Below are 19,342 nucleotides of genomic sequence, written 5' to 3' on the forward strand. Positions count from 1 at the left end.
TGCTGCATCATGTTTCCAGACTTTTCCCTCAGAAAGTAAACATACTCCAGATCGTTTTCCGCTGTCCTGTTTATTCCAGTGTATTTGAAACATACATTCGGGTAAACAGTACAGTATGTTAAAATGTGTAAGGCGAAAAAAACCAGTGAAAGAGCCAGTGTGAGGGCGGTGAGTGTTAGTGGGAAGAATGGAGTGGTTATGGGTCAAAACTAGTCCTCCGAGGTGTAGTTAATCCAACTACTGGAGAGTTTTCCAAACGTGTGTTTAATCCAGTGATGGGAAGGTTGCTGTTTTACAGTCATTCTCTCAATTGCTCAATAAAGCAATTGTGAAGGTATGTTTCCCCACCGGAGAGGTCTAAGCCAACGCAGTTTTACGCTAAAACTCCAAAATACCACACCAAAAGGCAAACAAAAAGTGTGTATAAATTGCCCTCGTCTTCTGTGTAGATTAAAACAACTGCAATTTATTATTATTGTTGTTAGTGTGCATGGATGCACCCTTGGGAACTTGTTAGGTACTTCTTGACACGGGTTGGAAAATCCTTGCTCTCTGTTGCCCTCGTCAATGCTAAAAGAACATTAAACACAACGTCCAAGCTAAACATTGTAAAATAATTTTAAAATATGCAGTGAAATCTTCACATTTGACATGTTTGCTTCTGAACATTTTAATAAGTTTGAATATGTCGTGCTAAATCATGTTATTGTACATTTTGACATGGATAAACAAATAAACAATAACAAATCAATGCATAAATCAAGATGCAAGCTGTGCAGCAAACCCAATGATTAGACTGCAGGTATTTGGATGTTACAAAACACACTTTACCCAACCAAGTCACCACAGGGACCCAAAGTGGAACACACTCTACCCAAGGAAGTCACCACAGGGACCCAGAGTGGAGCACACTCTACCCAACAAAGTCACCACAGGGACCCAGAGTGGAACACACTCTACCCAACAAAGTCACCACAGGGACCCAGAGTGGAGCACACTCTACCCAACGAAGTCACGACAGGGACCCAGACATGGTCATTGTAATATTCTGAAGAGTTTGCCATGTATGGTCCCATTCATCTATTCTTCTGGGATTATTGACAATTACAAATCCTTAGGAATTTACATCTGAGGGCATATGACACTTCTGCCATTCCACCTTACCAAAAATGTGATAATATTCTAGTGTTGACATGCACATTTTTACTGAGATATCAGGAGTCTTTTAAAGCATTAGTATAGAATAGTATAAGTATAGTATAGCATAGTGTAGCATTAGTATTAAAACATCTTTGCAGTTCCAGTCAGGAATTAAATTGAGCCATGAGGACCTCATGATCAACAAGCAAGATGCATGTAACTGTACGTTATCATATCCATTATGGAATACTAAAGGTGAAGCACTAAAGGTGGTGGTCATTGAAGCAATTCCTGATAGTGTAGGCAGGGACAGCATGACAAAGATTGATCACAGAATGATCACTGATTTACAAAAGCAAGACCAAATAGTCATAAAGACATGGTCAGTGTAGAAAATGTCTTTTTCCTTTAACTATCCCAACTCCAGCTGCCATCGTTACATCCAGTGTTTTTAGAGTCAATGGGAGTTATATCTTTTGGCATTCACATTTTATGTTATGTGTATGTAAACACCTCTGATAGAAAGTGAGAAGGTTTAAGAGACTACAAGACAGCACAAATACTGCTGCATGATGCGTAATCTCCAAGTAAGGACAGCCCTTTTAGCAGGATAGAGGGACTTCTAGTAGACCTTTAGGAAGCGTCCGCTCGTCAAACATCTTAAACCATCAGTGAATTGAGGGGGTGCCCTGACATTATAAAGTGCCTGTATGTGGTGCGGGGTACACTAGCCAGCTCCTCTTCCATAGTGCTGTTAGGACCGTGTTTGCTAGTGTGTTGCTACCTGCCCAAAATGGTGTACTTGCACTTGGATGTATTTGTTTCCCAAGTCGAATAGGTCCTTATTAGAGGCCAGTGCTCCTAATGCAGTTACACCTTACACTGTGAAAAGCACATCAAGCCTATCACACAGACACACACCTCCTTAGCCCTAGCTAATCCAAGGTGCTACTATTATTGCCAGCATTTATAAAGGAATGAAACTGAACTTTATCAATGTTATGGAATAATGACAATTAAGGAGGACTCCATATTAAGTACATCTGACATTCCTTTCTCACATAGGCACTTGGTGCTTTGTAAGAACGAGTCTGAACTGATGGAAAGTGTTTCGGTTTAAGGTCTCACATGGGGGGCTGTAACGTAGGTGTTACAAGCACTAAGGGTCCTCTGCTAAATTACAGTACATTCACAACATCCCCTTAGGTATTTAGCCAGAGCTTACTAACTAGAATCATATTCATATTTTTACAGGGAAGTAGAAATAAACAGACTTCTCTCACTGGGAGACAGACTTCCCTCACTGGGAGCTTTTTAAAAAGTCAGTTTTTAGTCATGTTTAATAGCTCAAAACAATAAATAGACAATTACTGCATGTCTGTTAAAAACACATAGACAGTTAGAGCCAACATGTGGTTTGACAGTCCCAAGAGACACTTATTCAGCTCGCCAATCTCCTTTCCTCTGCTTCTGTGGTCCCTTTTCCATGGCAGGAGCTTCTGGGATGGGGAATGAATATTGCCAAAAGGTGAGACATCGGGAACACCCACAAAAATCCATCAAATACACAAAGAACGTACAAACATATGGAATTGAGTCCGTTGGTGCCAGCGCGCTGCGGGATAATGGGAATGGTTAGATTTCCCACTTCAATAACTTAGTAAATGAACTCTTTGAAGCCTTGGACTCATGGAGCCTGAATGGAATTCCCAAATGGAATTCTCAGATTCTGTCACCCTCTTCAAGATTTGTCCCTGCTCACTTTGCCTCTTTAATCCCTCTTCAGCTCTCCCTCTTCACTCCCCAAACTACTCCCCTTCTCCCTCTCTCCATCTCTCCCTCTTCCTCTCTCCCTTTCTCTCTCTCCGTTACAGGCCAATTCTGCGGCTCCACAACGGTGCTCACACGGCTCTCAGTTCATCAGCACCACTGCAGCAGGTGAAGCCCCAGCCCAGTGCTTGCCCAGGGCCTCTTCCAGAAAGCTGGCCAGCTTCTCACAGTCCTCCTGTGAAAGGTCAGACCACCATCAGTTCATGACTGCAGCCCTCATTTACACCCAGCACCCAGCACACACTAATGTGATAGAAAAAATGTGGAAAACCATCAGTAATAATGTTTAGGTGGTCAACTCAGTGGACGGGTTCTGATGATTTGTGCAGAGTCATGCTGTGCATGTTTCACCCACCTCGCTGATGAAGGCGTGGTGGACAAGTTCACTGGCCAGGTCTCTCGGACGGTCGGCTGAAAGACATCACATCATGTTTATTTTCCAGCCGTTATACAGTTACATACCAAAATATGGATTTAAAAGTTCAAGTTTAAACAGGACAACTGGCTAAGATGCTGTAGTACAAAACTACTTCAGTTCATCCAGGTAACTGTGGAGTATTAAACAAACAATGTAGTGATATCCAAAGATAATATAGAAAATAGTATAACCTAAAACCTCACAGCCACAAAGCAACACAGGTGTGACAAGATAACCTCCTGTAAGAGACCCCCTCATAAGAGACCCCTGTCGCCTTACTGGGCAAAACATCACAGCTAAGCTGGCGGTGAAGCTTGTCATCCATCTTCAAAAAGAGAGACAGCTAAAGAGACAGAACAGACTAAAATAAATACAATAAACAAGTGATAAACAACTAATACATCACATCCTTGGTTGTATACCAAAGACAACACACTTAGTTTTAGAACTGATGCATTCAGGTGCCATCAGAGTGTGTTACAGTAGCTCTAAAGTAAGCACGTCACACTCACGTGGCTCCTGGTCCCCTCTTCATTAGCCTCCAAATTACAGTGCATCTGGACAACCTGTATGAGACAAAACATGGAAGATCATGACCAGGCTGGGACTGTATGTCTGTACACGATCTCCGACCCCGAACCCGACCTGAGCCCCAACCCCAACACCAACCTGACCCCATCCTTTCCCTAACCCTAAACCTACTCAAACTGTTCAAGCATTTCTCACTTGCTTTAAAATCTGAGCAAGCTGTTTTCTGCTAGAGTTTCACTCTTTACATACTGAGTCTGTCCACTCTGAGAACTGAGGGACACCAAAATGTCAGTGGCAATCTGAACTGCTGCCAAATAGAACCATGAAGCCTACACCAAATAGTTGCCCACAATCCCCTTCTGCTCCCCAGAACTTCGCACCTTCCTGGTCTCTGTCTCTTGAGGTTCAGGGGTTGGAGTCTTCACAGTCTCCATGTGCTCCTGGGAGAGAGAGAGCGTGCGAGGGAGCGGGTGGGGTCTCTGAGATGCAAAGCTCATTAAGGGGTAGATTCCATTCCTGAACAAACATTAGGGGTGAAAAGTCACTGTATCATCAAACACCCCTCACGGGAATGTAAATATAGTTTAAAAACACCAGACGTGTCCTCCTGGTCGCCACCGCACTTACTTGACATCCTCCAGGAACTTGTCCAGCTCCAGTGGAGAGACATGAGAGTACCTTTCAAATATCAAAGAAAGGGCAGTGAAGAGGGGAATCAAAGGTCGCCAGTGAAAATAAACCTGACACGAGGAACCTACTTTAACTGGATGCCAGGCCGGCCTCCGTGACTGGTCTCTGCCATGATGCCATTAGGGTCAATGGACTTGGTCTTCTCTTCCACACAGTTCTCAGGGAGGAGATCTGTTACATCAGGGATTTATAATCAATTACATCTTTAAAAAAACAACACTGTTGTAGAGGTGAGAGACAAAAAGCTTTTTTGGATAAAAGCTACATTTGTGGTGGTGGCTGCAACCTAATGTGTATTCAGGCTTTTTCATAATCGTGATTTATTGTGGATCAAATAATGTTTTACAAATTCTTACAATCTGGAACTTTAAGAGGCATAATGAAAAGATATATACTGTGACCTTGTGGGCTCACAGGAGAGGGTATGGGGCATGGGGGTATGGGTTACGGGGTACACAGCTTACTTGTCAGCGGCTTGAAACTGGAACTTAAATATGCGTCACCGAACGCATAAGTACTAATGATACTAAATACACGTGTGGCGGTATTAATGATCTTAAACACACGTGTGTAAGTATTGATGTCTGTGGGTGGCCATTTACACTGGTTGTTGATGAAGCAGTGTGCAGCCAGCAGCTTTAGAGAGTGGACCTCAAACAGGACCCTGTGGAACAGCAGGTCATGGGCGGTAGGCCGGAGTTTTGCCTCAGTGCGAACGCAGGACTGTGTGAACTCCTAATGACACCCGCCCCCCAGAGGAAAGAGCAAACACAGGACTGTGAACTCCTACAAACATCCACGCCCCCACCCCTGCCTGTCTGCCAACACTGTGTCTGAGGATCTGCACTTTCTTCACACGTGCCAAAGGCATGTAAGTGTTCATACAGCAGCCTCTTCACCTCCAGTGTTGAATACACTCCAACACTGTTTATTTGTGTTTAATACTATAGGTATGCAATCCACATTGGGTATTTTTCTGTGTATCTATGCCTTATAAACAAGTTCTGTATGAGTTATGAAGAGATTATTAAGTCTATAGACCTGAGACTTTTTTGTGGTAGTTTTTTTTTTTAAGGCCAGTCTTATTTGTACTACAGTGAGTAAAACAGGTGTGTAGTAGTTTACCCTCATGAGAGGATCCTCCAGTGACAGTCCAGCATGCACTATGGCCTCCTTAGAAACAGCAGTGTCACCATTAGCCTGGATTTCCAAGACTGCCATCTTGAGCAAGAAAACAAAAACAAACAAACAAAAACATAGTTGGTAAAAAAGAGAGCGTCATGAGAGCCTGCACTTTAGAGGAGATTCAGGGGAGAGGAAGTGCGTCTCCTCTTTAGGGGAGAGGAAGTGTGTTTTTGTGCAGTGTTCCATTCTGTACCTCCAAAGCACAGATGCCGAAGGAATATATATCAATAGAATAGTCATCCTCAGCAACTGGGGAGAAAGATAAAACAGAGTGAAGTTCTCATAGAAACGAGAGTGAGAGAGAGAGAGAGAGAGAGCGAGAGAGAGAGAGACAGGACTGGCAAGACACTCACGCCCATACTCCGGAGCAAAGAAGTGCTGGTTCCTCAGTTCATCTCGATGCTGATGCACATTTCCATGGATGGCCTCCGGGAACACTGGGAACACAGACCCATGGCTTCAACAGAAAAACCCTGTTTATGATTGCTGTCTTTTGTTTATTTGTTTACTTTATACTTATATAGGGAAGCAGATTTCAAACGCAACTTCTTCACAATAATCCCATCAGTGGTGTACACATAAGAACTAATAGCTGCAATTGTAGATAAATATAGGCAGACAGACACAGCTTTACAGAAGGGTAAACAGATAGTTGCTTGGATACACAGAATCTCGACCCATAAAGGAAAATGGTGTTACCACAGACGCACAGCACAATATACACACACCCAGAAGAAGGAGAATGGACTTACCATTGACAAAGAGTCTGTGCCATACTGTGGAGAAAGTCAGAGGAAAGATGAGGTGCAGCTGCATAAAAGCGTAGACAAACACGACAGGGTGTGTGATGTATGAGTTCTGCTCTAAACAGGCTAGGATCGCACCTGAGCCAATCTTGATGAGGCCATTGTGCTGGATGAAGATGGTGTCACAGGTCAGGTTTCCGTGAATGATGGGCGGGTCACAAGAGTGCAGGTAACTGTGGGGGTTGGGAGGAGCAGAAGGAGGACAGGTGCAGCCATCAACTGGACAGCAACATCACAGCAACCGGTGACACGTATGGTCCAAAAGCACCACTCAAACAAATCCAACACTGGCAACCCCAGAGTGGCCTTAGACTGACCAAATGAGAGCTCAGCGCACACACACACACACACACCATTCTTAACAAAAAATAAAAACAGATTAAATAGCACTCCTGAGTGCTGCAACTCTGTTTGCTTGTTGGCTGCAGTAAACTGTTGGGGGTAAAAGCTGGAAATGGCAAGTTCACTTACACAGTCTTCTAGGAAAATCACAAAAAGATATAAAGATTGTGATACAGCATTAAAACTATCATGACTGGGTGGTCAAAACTTTCCATTTATTTGCTGTTGAGACCATTAAAAGCTTAAATTTTGTTTTGGGCCCTTTTTAATGTGAATGACTGCATTTGGTCATAAAAGAACCTTGACATGTCAAGCATTAATGAAACAAACTAAGTCTGTGAATATAAACTGGATTTACAAGTCAACAGTGACTGGTGTGGTATCTTACCTGAGGGCAGACAAGATCTGTGTGCACCACCTTTTCCATGCCTACACGCACGCACACGCACGCACACACACGCACACACACGCACACGCACGCACGCGCACGCACACGCACGCACACGCACGCGCACGCACACACGCACGGTTAGAATTAGAGAGACTTGGCGATCCTGTAGACAGGATGTGAGGGTGCAATAACGTTGATTCTATTTTTACACCACTAGGGGGTGCTGTACTGCATGTTAAATCATTAGCGAGATATATGGGGAGCTGTGACATTTTACCTTCACATTCATTGTCTTGTGGTTTTTCTTGGTTTTCTTCAAAAACTGTTTGAGACTTCCAGATGACATGTACTCAGTGATAAAAATCACCTGTGAAATGAAGATTAAAATATATGGCACTCTGTTCATCTTTAGCATACAGCTTGTGTGTTATTAGCACTGTGCTTGGGCTAATGTGTTATTAGCACTGTGTGTTTGTGGACTGTGGTCCCACCCTGGCTCGGCTCTCCCTGGTGTCCAGCCAGTATTTATGAAACTTGACGATATTTGGGTGCTCCACCTGCATCAGGTTCTCAAACATCTCCCTGATTCTGTCCTACACACACACACACAGAGAGAGAGAGAGAGAGAGAGAGAGAGAGAGAGAGAGAGAGAGAGAGAGAGAGAGAGAGAGAGAGAGATGAGGGCAATCTCTTAGCTTCCTCTGTGTTGCCACAGTGTTTCATTAACAATGACACATTGCCATTGACTAACACCATTCTACAAGACTGCACTGGAGAAGGAACATGTGTTAATGAGCAGAAACAGGACCTGAACAGCTGGGTTAGAAGCAGGAGGCGAGGGTGGGAGTGTTGGGGTGATGATGGCGGGGTGACCATGGCGTTACCTCGTGTGCCTTGAAGACCTTCTTGTCTGAGAACTGCACCTCATTCCACACAACCTCCACTCCCTCTTCTGTGTCCATGGCCAGAGAAGCGCTCTCGATGCCGGGGACGTTGCCTTGGCTGACCTGCGAGAAGGAGAGCGACACTGAGTCCAAGATTGCTGAGCCTGTGTGAACGCCAATGTTTTTACTGCATTAGCACAAGGGACCAAACTTATGATTAACCGCTCCCAGGACCATAAGCCTACACGTTACATTCAAGATGAATCCATATTTAGCCAGAGAATCTAGTTTCACCACCATTTCACTTACAGCACTTAGAAGACACTTTTACCCAAAGCAACGACCAACCTATGAATTGTTAGTTTGCAAAGTTACCTTAGTCCTTTATCCCTTTCCTGCATGAACAAAAACATGTCCTAAACAATCTAAAAACTATGAGAAAAAGAAAAATCCTTCCCCACTGATGTTTCCACTGCGAGTGTCTTTATTTGTAAACAAAGCGCGTGCTGCAGCTGTTATGGACGGACACCACTGGCCCGGAGACGCTCAAAATACGGTCCTCTCACGCTGAGGAACATCTGCTTCTTCAAAGAGCGGAATTTTTCAGTATCTATAACCTAAGTTCCACTTTCTCGTCCATTAGTGTCCAGCAGCGGTGAAAAGAGGGCACAGACCGGTTCAAAATGTTTGCACAGTGATCATGCACGTAAATGAAACAACAGAGTAAACATTCTGCAAGGACAAAAAGTCCATTAAAGCCAAGCTGGTGGACTCAGAACGTGGCTGCTATGGGCGAAGGCTTGGACAGAGAGTGTTGGGTATGCACCTTTCTTAGAAACGCATATTTATGCAGCGTCTGGGCTCTTGAAACCAGAGCAACGTGCGATTAGTCTACAAAGCAGCATCTCTTGAACGGGCCAAGGGCAATCTTTTAAATAAACACATTAAAAGCTTTAGTGTGGCCTCAGGGTTGCGTAAGCCTCACACAGCGCGTCATAAACAAGATGGCCGGAGAAGAAAACAACCTGCAACATCTAGACACAGAACTAGGAGGGGATCTAGTGCACTTTTACATTACTGTCTCGAGCCTGAACAGTTAACCCAGTGTCAAGTGAAATACTGCTTTTGGCCACTGCAATTTAGTTAATCACGAAAAGCCTTAATTACTGCAATCCGTTTAGTGGTTTAGCACATAACATAGCTGGCAAAAGGAACTGCAGCTGTTCCCATGTTCTACAAGAACATTAGAATAAACCCGCATGCATACAAACACAAAGGGGCATTTGTTTATGTGCCAAATCAATAAAATCCCCAACTGCCCCAGTTCGCAGTCTCAACCCTGCAGTCCTGGGAGCCAGAGAACACACCGCCATAACAAGGGTAAAGTCTGACACTCAAAACTCCTGCATTTGGGGTTAATGCATCCTCTTATTGCTGGTTATATAGAAAAAGAATATTTGGTAAAAGTAAAATTCACAACACGAGAAAACTTCCTCCTGCAAACTCGAGGGTCTCTTTCTTCTCAACTGATGTGACCCAGAATACTGGGTTATAATCAAAACTTCTTGCCCCTCCCAGAGGTCTGGAACCTGCTGGAACCTGTGGTGCATGGGCTCACTACCAGTAGGGGCTGTCTGCTCACAGCCCATTTGTGAAGAAGTGTGTGCACAGACCGCTGACTCTGCACCAAACAAACTCTCGGAACCCTGTGAAAAACAGACCCAAACGCCAGAGGTCCAATAACCGGGGAACAATAAACTCGTAAATCGAGCCTGCTCCTAAGTCTTTAGTGCTCAGCCCTCGTAAATCCTACTGCCATCAACCCATGCAATCTTTCCCCCATGAAAACAAATGCTGCTGCCACAGTTTCCTGCCCTGACTTGCTCTCCTGCCTGATTGGCTCAGACTGTCCCGCCTTCTTGTTACACTTCTGTGTGATGCATTAGGCATGTATTCCTGGAGCTCCCCCATGGGAAACAGTCTACCAGCAGTAGACCTTCAGTGTGTAAGAGTCGTACTAGCTGAGTGTGAGTCAGTGCATTACATGAGCTACAGGCTCATGTGAATCAGGGATTTGTCATGTTCAAAAGTGATCAGCATTTAGGAGAGCCAGCAGCCTTGTGCTTTTTGGTGGCACCTAGATTTTGGAATACATGGCTCTCTCCTTTGCAATAGGGTGCGTGCATGTGTGTAAGAGAGAGACCTGCCTCCTTGGTGCCACCCAGCCCATAGAGGCGTGGTTCTGGCTGACGTGTGCTCGGTCTCGGGCTGCACGCTGACATGCGTGCGGTGTCTCTGCATGCAACCCCTGCTCTGTGACCGCGGTCGGAACAATGCAAGTTGTGTTACGGCCCAAGCAGGACACCGGCTTCAGAAGCTCGGCTCCACATGTGAAAACAAACAGCCCGTTGTTAAACAGCAGCATCATTTAAGACTAGCCACTGAGATCAGACTGCTGAGATCAAACGTCTGAGATCAGACACAGGAGACAGTGAACAGTGGATGTTATGGTGTAGGTGTAGGTAAGCGTGTGTCAAGGTTAGGGTTTCTGCTCTGGTGCTCAGGGAAGGAATTTTATCAAGGTGTGTCGGCCACATCAGACACCCAGTCACAGGCCGAGCAGTTCTCCGGGTTGTACCGAACAGTGCCTTCCTTATCGGTAACGTCACTGTTACATACAAAACATGCAACACCACTGTTACACACAAACAAGGGAACAGTGGAGAGACAGCAGCCCCAGATGGGAGTCCAGCGAGTGGGAGGTAGCAGTTCTCTTGGAACCTACTCACCACTGACACTCCATCCTGAGACTCACACTCACTGACTTCAGAATGTCGAAGTTTCCTCCCTCTTCTCATGGAAAGTGCCAAAGAATTAGAAGCACTTTCCCACGTTTGCCTGAAGGGCATCAGTACTTTCAGTGATCCTTTCATCTCATCCTTTATATGGAAAATTAAAGGCAGCCGGCACAGACAGCCGGCAGAGATGAGGACGGGAACGAGACCGTGCTTGGGAATGTGAATGGAAGCCATTCACATGATCCCGCAAAATAATAATCCAGGTTACCTTTACCCGTGTCACACTAAGGGTTCAGTATTTTCCATATATTCCAAACCATATCACAATACATGGAGCAACAATGTAACAGCGTAGCAACTGCACAGTATTTTTTGTCCGTTATATTAAGGTTAGCAGCAGTTTTCTGCCACTGCATGTTTCACGCTGACCCTCAGGACCCTCAGGCACAGATGTGTGCATGTGAAAGAGGACAGAGTCCACAGTCTTGTAAGCAGTTTAGAGCCACCAGCCTGACGAAGGTAGACGTGCACTCTCGACCTGCGCCAAGCTGTGCGCCTGCCAGCTGTCTGGGAGCGTTTGCGAATGCTGAGCTCACAGGGTCTCCCCGTGCCACCACTCCACGCCACTAAAAGCACATCTCTGCTCCAGCTGTCACAGTGAGCTGTGCGCGCGTGCTGGGTCTGTCTAATGCAGCACTTGCATCATGCCAGCATGCAGCCAGTAGAGAGGAGGTCTGGCTCAGAGGAGTAGATACTGGCTACAGCACACTCAGCCACCCACTGGCCCTCTGCTCCTGACCAGGTTTTCAATGTGGCAATATTTGTGGCAGCCCTGTGACAGAATTATGAGCGTGTCTCCCTCCCTGGAAACGGTCCTCTGTTCACGAACTGGGAATTGTGCTGAAACCTGCTTTACTGGTGATGAGAAAACCATGAAGAAACTTGAATTCTGAGACACATGCCTGAGAATGAGAGAGAGAGAGAGAGAGAGAGAAAGACAAAGACAGATGGAGTGAGTTTTAGACAGTTAGGAGCAGGAGAGAAGCAGGGAGCCTAAAGATGTGATGTAATGCTGGTAATGTCCACCTCCTCGCTCCTGAGTGCTGGTCACTCCTCTCAAGTCTTATGAATAACCCGCTTTGTGGCAGTGGGACTTTGGGAGGCCACTATCACTCCTCCCCTCTCCTCCTCTCTCCTCCACTAACGTTAGATCCAACATTAGACAGCATATATTATGCCTGTGCCTCAAGAACACAGCACTTTAGGAGAAAAAATAACAAAGCTTGGTAGCAGAGAGCATCTGAGCTGCTAAACTTTGCCTGGACATTAGATATGACAAGAATCATCCTTTCAAACAGCTGATGTTTCAGATTAATAATTCTAAAGGATTACACTTTTAGATTATACAGAGGATGATGCACCATTCAAGATGTAAATCATAGCCCTCCATTTACACAATATTGTTTCCCATGCAAATACATGGATTAGATCCAAATTATTTTGAAATGAAGGCACAAAAATCTGAGATTATTTATAATGCGTGTGCATGTGTAAGAGAGTGGTTCATATTTAGATCTGAATGTGTTTTCATGGGTTTATATGAACCTTCAGTGTGTTGCGCACACACAAATAAATCAACTGTCCAAGACACAGTACATTCAGTGTGTACCTACACAATCCAGTTATTGAACCTGAACCAAAGTCACAGAAACTCACCTCATTACATGAGCTTTCCCAAAACTATAAATCAGACAGATGTTTTTAAGAGAGATTCCAAATTAGATTCCAAATGCTTATATAATGTTGAGCATTTTTCAACATTACAAGCCTATGAAAACTACATTTTACATTCATTTTACATTTAGCTTTTATCCAAAGTAACTTACAATAATGACTGAACACAACTTGAGTAATTGACGGTTATGGGTCTTGCTTAGGGGCCCAACAGTGGCAACTTGGCAGTGGTGGGACTTGAACTGGCAACCTTCTAATTACTAGTCCAGTACCTTAACCACTGAGACACCACTGCTCCAAACTAGAATGACATTGAAGTGTAATGTGCTTTTCATAAGTAATACATAGAATTTCATAATGTGCAACATTCAATCTGTCATCAAAAAGCAATTTACTGTAGCTACATACAGCACTGACGATGCTGAGCAAACCAAGATGACATGCCACTTCCCTGTTCTAGGAAACCTGGGAAAGAAAACAGTTCATCAAGTTACTCACAGCAGCGTCAACGCAGATTAGCCTGATGACGTTAATCTGCCACCTGAAGCAAAACAGCGCGGTGTCCTGCTACAGCATGTTCAAAGAAAGATGCAGAGGACTACATGTGTTCTGTTCTGGATTTTGTGAACACCTTTGCATATAAAATCAAAGAAGAAAACCTTTCAGAAATTTAGACTGAAAACTGAGAAGAAGCTGTTGGCTTCACCATAGCCACACAGGTGAAGATGTTTCAGAAATGTAGGTACCGGAGGCAAAAGAAAAGCAAACACAGAAAAACATCAAAGTGCAAATTCAAGTAATGTCTGCTTGTTAATGCAAGAAATGCACCAAGTGCGTTTAGAAAGCACGGTGGCGCCTTAATGCCCTTTTACTCAGCCCGGAGTCCCGTCTGCCATTCCTACAGTCCGTACCAACTCAATAAACATCCCTCCACTACCTTGTGCTCACCCAGCACACGGGCTCAGAGCCAGGGGCAGGGCAGAGCGGTGACCCGCTTTTTAAATGAGCCATCTGGTCCTTCAGGCCTCTGCAACCCAGCTGGTTTTCACCTCCACCACAGAAACACAGCAGCAACGTCAAGCTCAAGTTACAAAGGGGAAATGTAATGGGCACCTGAATGGATTTCATATGTACATTGAATATTAGTGCACCAAACATTTACCCAGAAATGTCAGACCAAATTAAAGCCAGATGATGCTCTAAGTGGAACACATCTAGTAATTTATGCAGTAACTTAACCTCCCACCATAAAAATAACGGGCCGTTCATAGAAGAGCAACTTCAGTCCAGTAACACTGTAGCATTTATTGCTTTCTGGTCAAGTCAGATTTATTTCTTTAGCACTTTTTACAACAGATGTTGTCACAAAGCTGCTTTACAATTGTCCGGGTCCAAGCCCCCCAGTGAACACGCCAAGGGTGACAGTGGTGAGGAAAAACTCCCTAGAGCATTAGGAAGAAACCTTGAGAGGAACCAAGACTCAGAGCGGGGGCCATCCTCTTCTGGCTTTCACGTGTAGCTACATCGCATAATGGCGCACTGGCGCTCTTCAGGACAAACCTTCTCTGCCCAGCAAGAGAGGCTGAGCTTTCCACAAAACACACAACCTTTGCCAGCTTTCCACATCTTCCTGGGAGAGGGTTCGGAAAACACTGGCAAACAGGGGCCCAGGTCCAGGGGGCACTGGAAAAGGAAATTCCCAAGTCACCCATTACTGGCTCACTGCTAATCACATGACTTCATGGCATGTTACAATAAAAGTACAACCCCCAGAAACACTCCAACCCACTTTAAAAGACTAATACCTACAGAATGCATTGCAAAAACACTACTGTCTAAATTTGAAGTCATGGTGGAAATCTAGTTTTCTATTTTTCTATTCTGTACTACTAAGGAAAACACTGTTGCTTTGATGTCCATTTATGTCCTACTAACTATATATTTAATATACAGAAAGCTTTTGCCAACCTGAACCTAGGAGCAGGGGGCATGTACTCAAAAAACATCCCCCTTCATGTAGAAACACCACACGGGAAAGGAATTCCAGATGGACCTTGCCGGTCTTCCCACTGGCCCAGAGCCAGAGTCACTCTGGGAGAATAGAAGCTGCTGACCAACGGGGAGAACCCCTCGTTTAAGATAACAGCGCAAACCCCTCATTTAAGATGATAGCGGAAAACCCTCGTTTAAGGTAATAGGGAAGAACCCCTCGTTTAAGGTAATAGGGCAGAACCCCTCGTTTAAGGTAATAGGACAGAACCCCTCGTTTAAGGTAATAGGACAGAACCCCTCGTTTAAGGTAATAGGACAGAACCCCTCGTTTAAGGTAATAGGGCAGAACCCCTCGTTTAAGGTAATAGGGCAGAACCCCTCGTTTAAGATAATAGGGCAGAACCCTTCGTTTAAGGTAATAGGGCAGAACCCCTTGTTTAAACCCCTCGTTTATAATAATACTAAACTTCGTATCGGGCACGCTCGAACTCCAAGGAAAACACTGACCACTTCAAGAATGAGATCTCTGGCTCAGACACACACAGATGGTATCACGCAGGCGCAGGCGGTGCAGTACAGAAAGTTTAAACAGATTAAAATGTTCATGTGCAGAAAGAATCATGTTCTGTAACGTTATAAACACCACAGCACAGATGGTTTGAGAGCACATTCTCTCTGAGGCTGCTCAGGTCACTGCACATCACGTTCTCTATGTTAATTATAAATTATTCAGCATCAACAGTTTTTAGCGCAGCCATTCATGTTCCCTCTGCTTTCCTGCACTGTGGCAACATCATAAAGTTTAAAACATTCTGATTCCATTAAGAGAGATGCAGCGTGATTATGCATTTACACTGAAGATGTTTAATAATACAAACAATACATTTTCAGTTACGCTGCCTAAAAAGCACAGAATGAACCTTTTAGAAGGGCAGCACTAACTGTGTAGGACATGGTGAAACAGCTCAAGATTCTCCTACTGTAGCTGCTGTGAGTTCAAGCTTCTCAGAGCAGCAATATTGTCTTTTAGAGAGCAAACAAACAGAGTCCAAACTTCTGAGTGGGAGGGTCATCACTTTTAGAGTTCCAAAGAGTTCAAGGTCTCCTGCCGCTGGTAAAAAAAAACCCCAAAGAAAAGTGCCACATCCACTTAAAGTCTTAATGCAGACAAACTTATTACGGAGGCAGGTCTGTGCAAGACCCTTCTGACTCGCCACGGCAGGCGGGGGAGGGGGGCAGGAAGCGTAAAGACATAGTCGGGGTACTTCGTGCAGGGTACCACCTCCACAAAACAGGCAATAATTCAGCTGACAGCAGGGAAGCATACATGTGGCATTACATTTTAATGGCACTCATCTGGTCACAGTATCAAGTGTCCAAGATCCAGGCATTTTTGTTCCATTGCGTGCATATCATATGCTGATTAGAAGCGTACCAAAGGACCTCTAGACTAGACTACTATATAGTAAAATTATTTTAATATGCTTTTAAGGAATCATATGATGCATTATTACAGGGTAAACACTACACTATAATAATTTTAGTCAATAACAAATCACAGTACTTAATCGGTTACAGTAATAGTTATACTGGGTGTGGCTTTGCTAACAGGGAGTATGTCCCTGAATGATGGAGACTCCACCCTGACTGGCATTCTGAGTAAAAGGTGGAAGCACCAAAAGTGGAAACATACTTTTTTCTCGTCTCTCTCCATCAATAGATAGAATTTATTATCTACATCTTTTCCAGTTATATCACTTTTAATATGAATAATTCTGTTAATTGCTTTGGCAACAGTTGTTAACAGACTTCATGCCAGTAGCGCTGTTTGAAGGAGGGAGGAGAATTAGAATAGAATAGATCCCAGGCTCTGTGGGCGCGCGTGGATGCTACTGCAGACCAGAGATGAAGGCGCGTGTGTGCAGACGGTATATAAGCCACGCGACTGCCTCGGTTGAGGTCCAACAGTCGCACACCTACTAGACCATGAACCTTAAATCGCCAACGCCGCTTCCGTCCACGAACAAATACGTTCATGCTGCGTTGCGATCTCATTAATTTTCTCGCGCTGCTGCTGCTTCCGCCCTTGGCCAAGCGACGGAATCATCTTGAGGCGCCTTAAATCCTCGACCAGCCATCTAAGGCTGAGTGGTCTCTCTACAGTCTGTTGGCAGAGCGCCCACGGTTGCATTAGCTACAGGGGTAATGTTACTGCAAGTAGTCAAGTGTCATACGTTAGAGTCAAAGCATGCGTGTCATATGTACCGACAAATGCGCAAATGTTCAGAGCGGGCATTGTCCGGTATTGGCCACTCAAGAACCGTCAAATGCAATGCAGAACAGCTAAAAGGTGGAAACTATTGCGTAAGGAAAGGCCCGCTTCTACACAGCAGTGCCAAGTTGGCCGTGATCACCGTGCGCTCCGATAATAGACTCATTTTACTACCTCGCGGAGTCAGCCGCCGTAGTCTCGTGTGAATCCTGGGCAAGGTTAATCACTGCGCGACCTAGAAAGGGGAGTCGCATCACAGAGGAACGCTAAGGAGAGAATCGCCAAAACCAAACGGGTTAATTCGTTTGCAAAATGCAGCACTTTAGCCGTAGCGTCTCTCAACATGCGAGTATCGTGCAACCAATTAAAGACATAAAACAACCCAGGAGCGCGGGAGATGGTACAGTCCGCCTGTAGGCGTGCTAAGACAATTTTCACAGCCTCGATATTTATTCACACTTAAGTGCTTTATACCAACTCAGAAATAACACTGGTACGGAATCTCACCCCAACTCAAAAGAAGACAAACACATACAGTACAGCGAGGGAATAGTCCTGAACAGGTGCGTCCACCAGCATCATGAATCAAACGAGCTCTTTGTAGGTTTTCACAAAAATCAAATGCATCATTTGAGGCATATGAACAAAACAGCACGTGCCCGTGGGATTTGCATCAGCCACGGACACCCAGAACATCCGTCGAGGGGGACTAGACTGCAGCAACCTGTAGCGGGAGGACACTTCACTTCTATCTTACACCTGTTCGTGGAAAACATGGAGCGGGAGGCCGGAGCGCGCGTGCCTCGCTCCTGCAGCACGTGGCCCTCGGGCGCGCAGCGACGCCACTGACGCGTCCGCACGGGAAGGCGACTCCGCACCGTAACGACACTCTGCCGGCGGGTGTATGAGGGAGCAATAACGGCACGGCTGTGCCACACTCGCCGCAGTCCCGCGATCTCGCGCTAATTCCATGTCTTGATTGAGGAGCCCACCTCGTGTGCGCCAAAGGGGCATTACACTGACGGAGTGGCGTGGAAGGAAACACCGCGAACAAAGAAGGATCTTTATGGCCATCGGTAATAGGCTGCACAAATGACTGCCGATCAATGGTGCGGCTTGGTTACACATTAACCGCGTTCTGACATGTCCCGAGCCAGAGGTAGTAGGTCTGCACGTCCCATGCACGCTTGCCCGTACAGATAAGATGTTAATACTTTCTGACGAACAGTTATCTTGAAGTGGAGGCCAGAAGCCCGTCCAGCAGGGTCTATCGCCGAGTTAACTTCCAATGACAAAGCATCCACACCCACGTTATCTCCCTCTCAAACTCAACCAATGCGTGTGGGCTTCTCCTGCAAGAAAGGGTTTTTGTGGTGTGCGTGCTCCGGGAGGGACCGTTTCTACCGTTAAAACGCCAAAGACATATTTAGATTATAACAGTTTTCGCATATCTGCATTGGCTTTAGAGGTGGATCTACCCCCTCACGCTGGTTCCGTTTCCTCGTTGATTTTCTCGGCGGTACAGAGGTCCCCTGTTCCTCACGCGACACAATTCCCTGCACATTCGCGTTCATTCTGGTCTGTGATCGGACTTTTAGAAATTACCTTACCTGCTCCTTTCGCTTCTGCCAGCGGCCACACGGGCTTTCTTCCAGGATTTCGCTCTCATCCTCGCTCTCCTCCTCTTTCCCCCCGGACTCTGATATTCTCTCCGGGACCGACATAGTCATTTTATCCCTGCGCGGTGAGTTCCCTTATTGGTCCCTTTAAGCCCGACTACGCACACGGGCTGTGCAGCGCTGGGATTTGCAGCAAAATTATAACTCACGAACGACTGGATTAGCTACGATTTCGTGTTAATCATTATTCCAAGTCAGAGAAACATTCCCCCAAAAAAGATGCAAATTCACATCATACACTGCGCATGCAATTGAATGCGATCCAGTCAACAGCGATGAATGCGCTTGCGAGCGAATCGACTACCGTCCTCCAGGAAAGCAAAGAAACGGACGCAAACCTTCGCTCGGGCGCTTCATCACGTGAGAAACGTGTACGAGCTACTCAGTCGCGGATAAGCCCCGGTCCAGCCCAGTCTAGTGCGCCCCAGCTTCGTTTCATCTCCGTCCAGCTCTCCACACTGTCGAGTGCTTGTAGAATTTCCTCTTTTTCGGTCTACCGTAAATCTCGTACAATCTGCGCAGCCGGACTGGTAGGTTTCCACCCCGTACAGCAGGGGTGGCCAACAGCATATTCCCCTCCGCACAGTGCTGAAGAGAATTGGACACCCTGCCAAATGACATAGCAAACGTATGAATTCATAATCATGTTC

At 45.4% G+C, this 19,342-nt stretch overlaps 1 protein-coding gene across 3 annotated transcripts; it reads right to left on the minus strand.

Moving 5' to 3' along the window:
* Positions 1 to 51: 51 nt before the first annotated feature.
* Positions 52 to 19,190, minus strand: nrbp2a (nuclear receptor binding protein 2a). 3 transcript variants are annotated; one of them, XM_027012785.2, is made up of 18 exons: positions 19,031 to 19,190; positions 8,218 to 8,340; positions 7,825 to 7,926; positions 7,611 to 7,700; positions 7,331 to 7,371; positions 6,679 to 6,773; positions 6,547 to 6,570; positions 6,148 to 6,231; positions 5,988 to 6,043; positions 5,735 to 5,830; positions 5,212 to 5,344; positions 4,678 to 4,780; positions 4,547 to 4,597; positions 4,300 to 4,435; positions 3,901 to 3,954; positions 3,668 to 3,731; positions 3,326 to 3,381; positions 52 to 3,145 (listed from the first exon to the last, which is right to left on the minus strand). In XM_027012785.2, the coding sequence occupies exons 2-18, from the start codon at positions 8,293 to 8,295 to the stop codon at positions 3,053 to 3,055; spliced, it is 1,356 nt and encodes a 451-aa protein (XP_026868586.1). In that variant the 5' UTR covers positions 8,296 to 8,340; positions 19,031 to 19,190; the 3' UTR covers positions 52 to 3,052. The 3 variants fall into 3 exon arrangements, with proteins under 3 accessions (XP_026868586.1, XP_026868585.1, XP_026868587.1); XM_027012784.2 differs by having other exon boundaries at positions 18,624 to 19,190; XM_027012786.2 differs by lacking the exon at positions 19,031 to 19,190 and adding an exon at positions 8,593 to 10,034.
* Between the last annotated feature and the right edge of the window lie 152 nt (positions 19,191 to 19,342).

The sequence above is a fragment of the Electrophorus electricus genome, chromosome 18 (genome assembly GCF_013358815.1).
Source record: "Electrophorus electricus isolate fEleEle1 chromosome 18, fEleEle1.pri, whole genome shotgun sequence".
NCBI classification, from domain to species: domain Eukaryota; kingdom Metazoa; phylum Chordata; class Actinopteri; order Gymnotiformes; family Gymnotidae; genus Electrophorus; species Electrophorus electricus.